A 12,851-nucleotide genomic window follows, 5' to 3' on the forward strand; every position below is an offset into this window, starting at 1 on the left:
TTTCCCGAGAAAAACCAAAGAGAAAATTGAGGAAACTGCAAAGCCAAGCAAGGAAAGGCCGAGTGAGACCCGACAACAAGTGGAAAATTTCCCGAGAAAAGCCAAAGAGAAAATCGAGGAGACTGCAAAGCCAATCGGAGATGCCTTGAAGCAAAGCTTTCAGGGATCATCAGAGAGTAACAAATCTGGTGAATTTACACAGGTTTGAATAGCCACAACTCCAGCCATTTTAATATTATTCAAAAAGGTTCCTACTGACGTTGATCATTTTGGTCTATTTTAGGAAACCGAGAGGCGACGCCATGGTGAAAGAGAGAAAGGACCAGTGCAAATGGAGGGAGTAGAGAGAACAAAGGACAGTGCGACGGAGAGAAAATTCGAGGGTTCAGCTGGAAGAAGAGTTGAAACCCAATCAGGTGTGTTGGGAGCCATTGCTGAAACTATAGTGGAGATTGTCCAGAATACGACCAACCTTGTTAATATTGGACCCGACGACGACGACGACAACCAACCCCAAACTCAGACAACCGAGCATGGGGCAGACGCCACCACATTCCCACGTGGAAACCAAAACCAATATAATATATGATTGCCACAGTTTGTGTCTGTTTGCTGGTTTGCTGAATAAATAGGAATCTACAATTCCTTGATTGTAACTTGCGTAACAAGTTTTTGTTGTACGTTGGTCATGTATATTTCAATGTGTTTTTCTTCTTATATATTTCAATGTGTTTGTTCTCAGTTTTTTCTTAATAAATTTATTTTGACCTTATAATTTTTGAAAATTTGAGTTTGGATTTAATTTCTTTTAAAAAATAAGATAGGTTTAAATTTATATTTATTTTTTAAAAAATCAAATTTAAATTAAAAAATCGCTGATTCATGGAAAAGATAATAATTATGGTTTATAAATAGTGATATTATTTTTTATATTTTAAAATTAAATTCTTTTCGAATAACCTTATATATATATATACATGTTAAGATTGAGTGCATATTAAATTTTGGGTCGACGGATTAAATGTTATTTATAATGTGAACATGGGCTGTAAAAGAATACTAAACATCAAAATACTGTAGGGAAGAAAAACAAGAAGTTGAACAAGTTTCCAACACAACATCGGTACTGTCGGAATAAAATAAATCTATAGTATGTTGTCCCATCCTGTACTTTCCAATGTCTTGCCATTCATAAACCCTACATCTGAATAAACAACAAAATTAAATATTCGGAATTTATATTTGATGTTCATACGCTATAAGTGACTTATAAGACGTCACCTGCTGAAGCGTAGTATTGCAGTGGAACAATAGTAGTATTATGCATGCCTTTTTCTTGCACTGCCTTGTCCGATTGAGGATACGGATATCCACTGAAACCAAAGAGGGAATTGGCGTCTACGGGATTATAGCATCGTAACGTAGTGTCGCCTCTCTTAGTCGGTGCAACGGTGTGAGCAGCACCCATTTTGAAGACCTGATGACCGGGCTGATGATGATCATGGTCTTTTAGAATCATCATCTGGCTCTGCTTCTTATACAAGCTCAACTCGTCATAAACCTTCCTATAATCTCCGTAGGGTCCCAACACTGGATCCTTTTGCCAACAGAACGCCTCCCATATCAACGAATACGCCACCTTCTTCCTATCCTCATCGGTACTAGCATTACGGACGATCTTTGTCGCGTTGCTCACTCCGAAGACCTTGTGCACGGCTTGGAATTCCCGACACTTATCGGCCGGGAAATATGGAGCCAGGATGCAATTCTCGTCACATTTTTTCCGTTGGTGCTTGCACGCGGCGCACGCCGGGTGCACCCGTGTTGCAGCTGCCGCGGTGCCATTGCTAGTGGTATCCCTTTGCATCCTGAACCAAATTTATATGAGACGAAAAGCAAATAATAAAACTACATATTCAAATTGAGGAATCAAGAAGTGATGGAAGACATGAATGGGATAAAAAATAAAGGGATATACCTTAGTATAAATAAAGCTAGTTTGGAAGGGAATGACACAGAAATGGGAAGTGGGGTTAAATAATAGAGGGAGCAGAAGAGAGTGGGCAACAATTAAGAGTTTGTGTAAGGTGGACACGAAAAGATTGTCACTTTGTGAAACAGATGAGTTTATAGGTGACTCATATGAAGAATAACTTATATTTAAGAAGCTTCATATTATTTTATACACACTATCAACACTTGTTTTTAATCAAAATCCTACTATTTTTCTACTGTTATTTTGTTGGGCATTTTTATTTTATTTTATGGTTCATCTCTTTCGTCCGAAACAAACATACAAGGGTCTGTCTTCGACGTATTGAAACTCACATCCTCTTCGATGTTGTAACAATCACCATGCAACCGAGTGAATCAAAGTTCATGCTCGGACTTATAGATCTCAAAGCCTTATTAGCTCTTAAACAACAGTCTTTTCCCGCTACGCGGAATGGGGACATCAGCTACATAAATTCAATTACACAATGTAACTCTGAGAAAAGAAGATAGAATCAAGGGAAGCATGGTTGCCACTGAAGTGTTTCACCTGCGAACATAGGAATGATGTCTCCCAAAGGAAACGAGAAAGACTCTGGAACCTTCCATGGATTCCTCATCAATTTAATTTTCAAGGTGTTTCTCGGGAGACCGTAGAAGTCCGGTCCATTGAAGCTTGTAAATGCTTCTAGTTTATCAAGTGCACCTGCCTATAATAAACAACAAAAACCAGAGTTTAAGGTAGGAAAGTGAAATCAAAACGTTAGCTATCTGAGACCTGAGTATCAATCAACAAGAAATGTAGTATTTGATCAACATAGACAAGTAAAAAATGCAACCTGTATTACTTGAACTTAGGTGTGAGATTTGGATGTGTGTGACATGATCTTATTCAATTTCTTATAAGGTTTCCATTTATTATTATTTATTTAATATTCTGAGGTGATTATAAGATAGTATCTAGTCAAACTTTTCTTAGCTTATTGGCAACGTACACACCCTATAGACGCAACTACTCGAACCTGGGTCCTTAAGGGAAAGCAACACTCAATTTTACCAATGAGGCCACTCTGTGGGTTCAATTTTCCATATATTATGATAGTCCTTGAAGGGTCATATCCCTCTACTAATGCACAAATACAAGAGACACGGTATCTTTCACAGGTTTATGAACTAGCTATAGATGTACATGTTCCTATTTAGAGCAGTAAATATACAAATTCGGAATCCCTAACTAACCTTTCCTTAACCCCGTTAAAATGGCTTACCTCTGATTCAAACTCTGTAGCAGCATTCATGAGAAAAACAAGAATCTTATAATTAACAAGGAAGAAAATTACCTCTTCAAAGACCTTGGCGTACAGCGATAACGCAACAGGGGCATTGTAAATGCCAGCACAACCACAAGGACATTCTTTTCTTTGTCTCTCATGGGGAGCACTGTCAGTTCCCAGGAAAAATCTTTTGCTTCCACTAGTCACAGCTGAAACAATAGCCTGTCCTGGGGTATGACAAGCACACACAAAAGTCTGTTAAGACACAATTATTTTAAGAAATGCTGTTGAATTCATCTGACTATAAGTTTTAAAACCATAAGAAACAAAAGAACGCTCGTATATCTTAAGTACACCATGTTTTTAACAAAAGCAATGATTAGTATGCTAATTCCAACTTGTAAATGAAGTAAGTTCAACGATCTACATATAGATGGCAATTCTTATTTCCAGCATCAAGGAAAATGTTGAGTGGAACATACTGTGGGTTTCTCTTTTAAGTACAGGAAGGCAATAATTATGAGGCTGCAGTCCTCCTTGGAAGAGAGCATTTCTATTGAGAATAAGATGTTGCGGTGTAACAGTTGCAGCCAAAAATCCTAAAGCGGAAAACAAAAACTTGTGAGCTAAATGAGAAACAATGAAGAAATCTAAAACTAAAAGGACAAGTACTACCAGAAAACAAGAAACAAAAGTAATTGTCAAATTTTTCCCCTAAAAGCAATTAAGTTTACCTTCTTTACCGGACTCTACAAATCTAACAGCATCCATAGTGGTGATATGCTCCATCACAATCTTTAGTCTTGGAAGCCTTTGAATTAAAGGTTGCAAAACAGTGTTAATGAACACTTTCTCCCGATCAAAAACATCAACATTAGGATCTGTGACCTCTCCATGAACCTATACAAATTGATCAGATTAATAATTATACAAGTTCTAAGCAAAAAAAGAAAAAGAAAAAGCAGTGTCTTCAAATATTGACAAGGTTGTATAGGCTGCATTTGAATTTCTTATGTTATCTAAGAAACCACATTGCCAGTGTATAAGAGCATTGTATTTAACCAAAAAATAATTGTGAACTTAGTATAGTTCAAATTACCAGTAACGGCATGTTTTCCTCAACCATCTCTTCAAGAACTGGAATACATTTCCCAAACAGATCTGTAACACCATCTTGAGAATTTGTGGTAGCACCAGCAGGGTACAACTTTACAGCAAAGACAACTCCACTCCTTCCTGTCAACACATTAGACCCAATCGTCAGCAAAACTGCAAGACTCAAGTCAGAAAAAATGGGGCCAAATAACAAATAGGAGTCACTTGTTTAATTGTAGTTTCTCTACAATTATAAAAGAATGGACTAAATTAAAAACGACTTGAAGTGGAAAAGCATGGCACGGAAAAGAAAGAGAGATTGGACTTTGGTAGACATTTTCCACATGTGAAACAAATAAGAATAATCCTAGATACCATAATAAATAAGAGATTGACTTACTAGCAAGCTTGATCTCATTGGGACTGGTTTTATCTGTTAAATATAGTGTCATTAGTGGAGTGAAGTTGCCATCAGCAGGCAATGCTTTCAAGATTGATTCTCGATAAGCAATAGCAGCAGTGGTGGTGGTAATAGGAGGCTTCAAATTTGGCATTATTATTGCCCTTCCAAAGTGCTTTGCACTGCAGTAAGAATACTAATTAGACGGGTGAAGAAAATCACAATCATTCAGGATGTAATCAACTGATAATTTCCCCATAAATTGAAGAAGTAATTCAAGTGAACAAGGGGTGAGCAAATGATTGCTTTGGTTAATTTGCTCAAAGCTTGTTAAAAGAGAATTAATCAAACAGTTAAGTTTTGGAACAAAAACGGCTTAACTGATAAAGGATGATAACTACTTAACCGATAAAATCAAATGTGTCTATCAATTCAGTCGGTAAGCTCAAAACCCCAAATATTAATAAGTAGATCCTTCAGCATAAAACCAGGTATATAGAGATATATAAAGATGTGAAAATGCAATCCGAGGATAGTTTGGAGCAGTATCGAATACATAGAATATTTCAAATTAAATTAGATTGAATACGAACTGGAACAGGTCTTAATAGATAATGTGGAAACAATAACGAACTAAATTTAAGACATTAACCAAAATATCAGTTTAACTGAATTGCAAAAGTGATTTAGGCCACTTGCCTAATTACCAAAAATCGAGTACCCCAAAAGCCAACTATTAGAAAACGTTGTCATTAAAAGTAAACAACCTGTGAGGGGCGACAGCTTGAAGAAGGCCACCATCACGGAGATGAAGATGCCAATCATCAGGTTGAGTCAGGGTTAGCTCCATCCTCGGTCTGCTGTACTTTGATTTTCTTGATAAGTCAAATTTTGTAGAGGATAACTTCAACGCCTATACCAAAATAAACAGTTAAACAAAGTACAAAGTACAAACGCAAATCAAAACCATGGAAACAATCAATGGGCAAACATCAAAGAACAGTGGTGGGAAGAAGTATGATGGTTAGAACAGAATCCGATTCTGACAAACATAGCTTTATTCCACTGAAAACTAATTAAAAACTGCAAAAAAAAAAATGAAGATTTATACGTACTTCGATAGGCCTAGGCAAAACCAATGTATTTATCATTTTGGTAGGAGCAGAGCAGCCTAGAGTCTCTGTTCAAGCAGAAACGACAGTATCAGAGGAAATACTTCAATCTCATTCCAACATTTCTTTTTCTTTCCCCAACTATCAGATCATTAAAATAAAGAAGGAAAATTGTATTCCGTAAACGATGGATTAAACTGGTAGAAAGTTTATTGGGGACAATTTATCAAACAGTTAACTACAAAGAGTGCTGAAACGGAACGAGTAAACCTAGTGAATGTTTCCCGGGTCGAGTGGGGTGGAGGCTCGGTGGAGGAATATTCCCTTTAAATCAGATGCAGTGAATAATGGTGCCAACGGAAACCAATAAATCACCTGAATATGTTTTGGTTTTTACTCCGCCAATCTACTTGAGCAATATTAGTAGAGACAGTGGTTTATAAGACTGACTTCTGATCACATTTAGGCAAAATAATTTAATCGTTACCTTTATAATTTTTAAAAATTTAACTTTTGAAGTTGTAAAGGTGAGTAATTATACAAGTCCTTTACATTTATATTTTTTTAACAAATTGTTAGTAAACGATTATTTAATAGAAAAACATTTAACATAAAAAAATAATCGAAATACAATTTAAACTAGATGATTTTAAAGAAAATTTAAATAAATAATTCAAATAATATCACAAAAAACTATTAAACCACTAATTATGTATATGATTTCAAATATTATTTACATACTTTTAATTATGTGTATGATTTTAAAAAAATTTGTATAATTAAATCACTTCTTGAAGAAAAGAATGAAAACATTAATTTCACTTTAAAAAGAAAAAAATCCTGAAATGATTTTTTATATATACTATTAGATATATCTTTTAAGAAGAGAATAATGATCCACAAATGATATCAAAACGATCATTTTACTGTTCGATTTCATGCGTCCTACACTCCTAGTGTAAGTTCACATAAAAAATGAAAAGAAAAATATTGAAGTTTAGAAATGATGATATTAGACGCTCAATCATTCGTCTTTTAAGGAGAGAATAATAATCTCGCGACAAGTGGTACGAACAAAATATAATCTAATTTAATCCAATAATGTTTACCATACACCAATCCAGTCCAAAGCATGAGTTTCAAGAAATTACAATGGCAGTTAATTTACACTCATCCTTCACTGTGGAATCTACAACAGCAGCACATTCTATCCTCAAAATCTTAACAATGTCAAAAGCTCAAGATAAATGACAATTGGATTGACTTTGGAGTATGAGTGCATGGGGAATCAAGTATAGAACCGTACAGCACATCGAGAAATTGTTTGCGACTTCTATTATCTCGGGAAACGTTACCGTTTCACCGACATTATTGGTGATAAACCTACAGGTCCGACCGTCGATGAGCAGCGTAATAGGAGAACCTTGAGAGCTGAAAACTGGTGGTAACCCTCTGCTCAGTATCTCCTGTTAAAACTGAATTTCAATATAACAAATGATCGAGGTATAAGGGTTGGGAGTTGCAGGCAGACCTACCAGGTTTCGTCAAACGGAATCATCTGATCACTAAAGCTCTCGAAGGACCTCATCTTGTTCTTCCATCTCCTCCTCAAGGATGACATACTTTGCGGCGTGATTAGTCGGAGGTGGCTCCTTCTGCAGCTTTAGGTATCTTGAAAAAGGATAAGAAAAGCTATGTTGGTCAACTTATCCGCATTAGAAACCAGAAATCAATAAACAGAGGAAACACCGGCGTCCTATACATTCGATTTCTCAGCCAAATGATGTTCGTTGAAAGAAATTGCAACAGATTAATTCTCCACTTACTTGTACCAGTTGAATAAACTGACTCCAACCATAATTGTGAGAAGTCCAGCTGCTTTTAACCAAGAAAAGTCATCATGGAAATAAAATACTGCAACCTGAATAAGTACTAGAAAAAGAATTAGAAAACAACTACAAATAAAGGATAAAATAACATTATACTTGTGAAATTTGGCATCGGATGAACTCATGAAGATTTTGTTGAATAAATAAAGGATAGGATTCCACCCCATCTAGAATTCAAGCCCAAAAATTAGTGAAAATTAAGTGAAAACAGGAACCAAGCCATTAAATAACCCAATCCTAGAACCGATTGTTCAAATGAAATCTGATTAACAATTTCTCCTCTAAGAAATGCCACCCACTCTCGAACTAAAATAATAAACACCATATCACACTCGAATTTGGTATTGTACTCCAGGAAGAACTATGGACTACCACCAACAATATCTTTACTAAGCTCATTGTATAATAGCCTCCTTGGCTCACAAGTAGATAATAATTCTTTGTACTACCTGTGACTCACAAGTTGCATCTTAAACTGATGACAAGCACGAACTAATTCACAAGTAAATGCACAATGAGAAGATGAGACATCAACTTTTCTTTCGAATACTCACAAATGTAACTCTAAGTTAAGAGGGTATATTCAATTTTGGACCTTACTAAAGTGCCACACATGAGCCTCAAGTGAAAAGCCAAGATTTTGCAAAAACCATTAAACAATTCTACAGAAAATATACCAATATGGTGACAGCCTCCTTCACAACTCCAGCTATTGTCACTGTCACTGCGCTGGTTACGGAAACAAGGATGTACTCTGTTAAAACCTGCAAGAGAAAAAAACGCTAAGCTTCTTCAAACCACAAGATATATATTAGAGCTGCATGAAGAGAAATGTCACTCCTATAATTTGAACAGCGAGCACTTCCGAAAACTTTTAGAAAGAAATAACCTCATCAACCTTCTAAAGGGTGAGAAAAGAGTATTTAAAATGAAAAAAGAAAAAGAAAAAAAAGATGATTCAGCTTAAATTCCTACCATAAAGAATGCTAGTGTTCCACCAAAAAGTATCAACAAGCAAGTTCGAGCAAGATGCCATGAACTATTAAAATAGTTGTTATTTCTGAATTCATGCCATGGATCCAAGAAGAGAGAAAGAAGAGCTGTTGCAACTGCCATAACTGGTGTCACATCGCTCATGAAGGTAAGAGGGTTTTTCAAACCTGGAGAAATTAAACAGAAAAAATAAGACCATCCCATTGTTTAATATTATTATTATTATAATAATAACGACAACATTTGGCCAAACTACACACAATCCATCACTACCTATAAATAAAACCTTTTCGTCAATAAAAGAAAGCTTACTAGAATATCATTATCAAAATGAAAATTAGGCTTTCCAGATTGCCAACTCAGCATCCACTACAGTAATTATCTTTATTATAAACTTTACATGCTCGACAAAATGATCACTAAAAAGTAAATTCTATAACAAAACTAAACAAAACTATCAGGCAATCATAAATTAAATTCAATGGATGTAACTATATCTCACATTCGAGCTATCTGGAGAAAAGAATAACAGTGAGAATGTTATATAGATTGAAAATATATGATGATAACATCAAGCAAACGTACTGATCCAGAAACATAGAAAAGAGCATGTGAATTACATCAAATAATAAACCCGAAACAAGAAAAAACAAATTCACTTAAGCAAAGAGAAGGGGGTGGGAGACCCTACCATATTCTTCTTTCTTTAGATAGCATCCCATTCCAGATGGCAGTATCATTGAAAAGTCGATTTGGAGACAAATATGATTATTAAATGTGTTAGTAAAATGAAATGAAAAAAACAATTTGAAAACTGGATAAAATAATTGAACTCTAATGTTTCATGTAAATAACAAATGAATCAAAGCCATACCTGCAAAAGTATTTGAGTCATACACCAGCGGAATCCAGACATGACAGCAGCAAGCATGACAAAGACAAAACCCCAAAAATCAAATTCTGTCTCCCTTGCAACTGGAATAAAAAAGATCAAATTTTGCAGGTGTTATAAATATTTGACATTGTAAAAGCTTGAGAGAGAGGCAACAGAAGCAAAAAAGGCTGTCACAAGCTGCTCAAATATTACACACTGTCAGATTGATTTGGATGATTAGGGCCAGATTTAACATTGAAAGAGATTGTAACATTGCAGTTAAAAGAACGATGGTTAAAATTAATAATTCGAAGAATAACGAAAGCAATGGGATGAGCAATAAAATGACCATTAAGTTAAGAATATCATGAAAAAGACATTTTAATAAATTGTGTATTCATTGTCTAATTTTATAAGGCAATTGAAACAATCAAACATAATAAATCAATATTACCGAGTAGATACTTATCTTGAAATATACAATCTATTATTAAAAAAGTACGTCACAATTACAAAATAAAAGTGACTTAAAGAACCCAAAAGAGATTTTTTTAAAATGGTTTTCAAAATTGATTTCAACATCTAAGGATTGTTTGTTTCATGACAAATAGCTTCCAGAAAATTATTTCTATGTTTTATACTGTCATTTCAAGGAAAATAACTTGATCATTGAAAAATATACGCCCGTTCAACAGAAATTTAACTAATTTTCAGAAACTGTGTTACGCTTTGAACTAATACAATTAAAAAGCAAAGTAGGGAATTGACGAGAATCTTATACCTGTTAATAGAACCCCAACAGAGATTACCATCATGATACCAAAAAGTTTAAAGCTTGGGGACTCCAACCTTTCAAAATCAACAAACAACATTAATATAAATGTATAAAAGAGATTTTAAACAACCATATTACTAATAACTGTATGTTTTTTAGCATTAAGCACAAAAACTTGTAATTTTCTAAGTTATTCATGGTTTCAAGCTACTAATAAGCAAAGTACATCCTTACATTTACAAAAGACTGCTTTATCCTTACTTTTGAAGGCCATCTAAACAGTTCAGCATCATCAAAACATTGAAAACGGAAAAGAAAATTTTTAAACTAACCTGAATGCAAAAGCAAATAGGAGAAGAAATATAGGGGCTGCAGATTTACACTGCAGGGTATATAGGAAGAATATTTTAGTCAATAATGCAAACAAGAAAAGATATATCCAAAAGCATATTCACAGAGTATGAAGGCCAATTTGATCAGAATGAGGTTAAATATTTATCACAATATAGAGTACAGAAGAGTTAACAAACCATTGTGGCAAAAGTAACAGATATGAAAACCAGGGATACATTGCTCAGGTTAACGTCCAGTGCAGTTGAAAGAGCCGTAGGTACAACTGTGAAAGGCAAAGTCTCTCTGTACATTAGTTGATACAAAAGTTAATTAACAGACAAATGCAGTTAGAAGAACAGGAGACCAGCATTTTGAAACCCTAAATCAAAGTGCAACGATGCAGTCCTAAAAATAAAACTACAAAATTCTAAACAATGGACCATATGCAAGCACCATATTCACATTTTAAAGAAGTAGAAAAGAACATTGTTTGATGAACTGACCTCTGTAAAAGTAATCGCTATATGACATTGGAACGGAAGGCTGAAATCTATGAGACCAATACCACGTTATCGCCTTTGATAAGAAAGCTTGGAAAGTGAAGTGGATGGTATTCATCAAGAAGGGAGCAGGAAACTTTCCCAACTCATCTCCCAACAAGGTTTTGTTGTACCTACTCAGCAAGATGTAAGATAGGATTAATGAACAAGCTTCAAAAACTAAGGTCTTAACTATAGCTAAAATGCTACAGCAATTAATTTACTCTAGACTTACAATGTCAAAAATGTGCTGAAAGTGTACCATACAAGTATAAAGAATAATGTCCTCAACACATCTGCAGTAGAAACACTGTTTCTAGATGTTTTCATACCGACAGTAGAACTGGCTCCGCCATCACCAATATATGCTGATCTATCCCTGACACGCTCATTTTCAACTTCAAAAGGACTATATTTCCCATTTCTATCTTTCCCGTGTAGATCTTCCATGGTAGTTCCACCATTCAAGTGCATATGTTGCTCTGGAAATTTACTGTATCTAATCCCGTTTTCTAACTCACTCTGATTAAGCATAGGCAACTCAAAATCAGAACCCTCTATGCTAGAAGCAGCATTCCCAGAGCTGCCTTCCAAATGAATTGTCACATCTTCATCAGCCCAGCGAGAGAAGGACGGCTCCTGCAAAGACCAGAACCTTGATTTCCACTATGAGTATCAGTTTTCCCTATGCATTCAACTGTTTCTTTATCAACGTTATTCTCTACCATCTCCTTTCTAAGTTAATGCCATCTATGCACAGCATGGGAACACAACTATCCTCATTTTGCTGGAGTTTATTACGCAAAACTAGTATGTGAACAATATTTTGGGCATCAAATGAACTGAGATGATATCAGCCACTCTACTTAATGCTTATGTTAGATCATTCAAAATCCTATACATCACCTGTTGTAATCAAATATAACAGCAAAACCTATCAAAAATCGAGAACAAAACAGCTTCATCCGAAGAGGTCAAGAAAAATATGAAACAATGGAACTTTTTATTCCTACTATCCACTCATCAGAACAAATAAACACCGCGTTAAATCAACTCGTCAGAACAAATAAACCCCAACCCTCAATCCCCAAAACAATTAAGGGCCCCCAATGCTTCGATGATATTCAAAAATGACAAAAAATATAAAAAAAAATGGAAAAGACATTGAAGTGACCTGGTCAAGTTTCGATGACATCCGAAGCGGCGAAGAAGAATGGGAGAGCCGGGAACAGAGAGGATCGTAATATATACATATATAACATTAAAATATGAGATCAGATCTGGTAATGGGTGGATTTATTTTTGAGGGAATAATAATAAATGTTCGTTTGAGCGTCGTTATCTACTCTGCTTTTGCCTTTGTCGTTTCTTTTACTTTGAAGGATACGCTCTGCTGTTGTTTCCAAATCAAAACCGTACATACAACCATAAAATTCAAACCAACAAAAGAAAAAACTAGGATGGATGGAAGTCACTTTTATTTAAATTTTTTTTTGAATAATCTAACTAAAAGATTAACATTTCGATTATTCGTATTATGTTAATAAAAATAATTAATTTTTATTTTAAATTTTA

General features: G+C 34.9%; 2 protein-coding genes and 1 pseudogene across 3 annotated transcripts; all 3 read right to left on the minus strand.

Annotated features, from left to right (window-relative positions):
- Positions 1–1,128: 1,128 nt before the first annotated feature.
- On the minus strand, positions 1,129–1,929 carry LOC120140631 (LOB domain-containing protein 2-like). Its single transcript, XM_039155600.1, has 2 exons — positions 1,282–1,929; positions 1,129–1,204 (listed from the first exon to the last, which is right to left on the minus strand). Exons 1-2 carry the CDS (start codon positions 1,865–1,867, stop codon positions 1,146–1,148), a joined length of 645 nt encoding a protein of 214 aa, XP_039011531.1. The 5' UTR covers positions 1,868–1,929; the 3' UTR covers positions 1,129–1,145.
- Positions 1,930–2,480: 551 nt separating this feature from the next.
- On the minus strand, positions 2,481–5,978 carry LOC120140627 (dihydroorotase, mitochondrial-like). 2 transcript variants are annotated; one of them, XM_039155595.1, is made up of 8 exons: positions 5,877–5,978; positions 5,529–5,674; positions 4,762–4,943; positions 4,366–4,502; positions 4,001–4,166; positions 3,749–3,865; positions 3,333–3,493; positions 2,481–2,702 (listed from the first exon to the last, which is right to left on the minus strand). In XM_039155595.1, exons 1-8 carry the CDS (start codon positions 5,910–5,912, stop codon positions 2,508–2,510), a joined length of 1,140 nt encoding a protein of 379 aa, XP_039011526.1. In that variant the 5' UTR covers positions 5,913–5,978; the 3' UTR covers positions 2,481–2,507. The 2 variants fall into 2 exon arrangements, with proteins under 2 accessions (XP_039011526.1, XP_039011525.1); XM_039155594.1 differs by having other exon boundaries at positions 4,366–4,535.
- A 1,038-nt stretch (positions 5,979–7,016) lies between these two features.
- On the minus strand, positions 7,017–12,546 carry LOC120140626 (annotated as a pseudogene).
- Positions 12,547–12,851: the final 305 nt, after the last annotated feature.

Source organism: Hibiscus syriacus, unplaced genomic scaffold (genome assembly GCF_006381635.1).
Source record: "Hibiscus syriacus cultivar Baekdansim isolate YM2019G1 unplaced genomic scaffold, ASM638163v2 tig00110788_pilon, whole genome shotgun sequence".
In the NCBI taxonomy this organism is placed as follows: Eukaryota; Viridiplantae; Streptophyta; class Magnoliopsida; order Malvales; family Malvaceae; genus Hibiscus; species Hibiscus syriacus.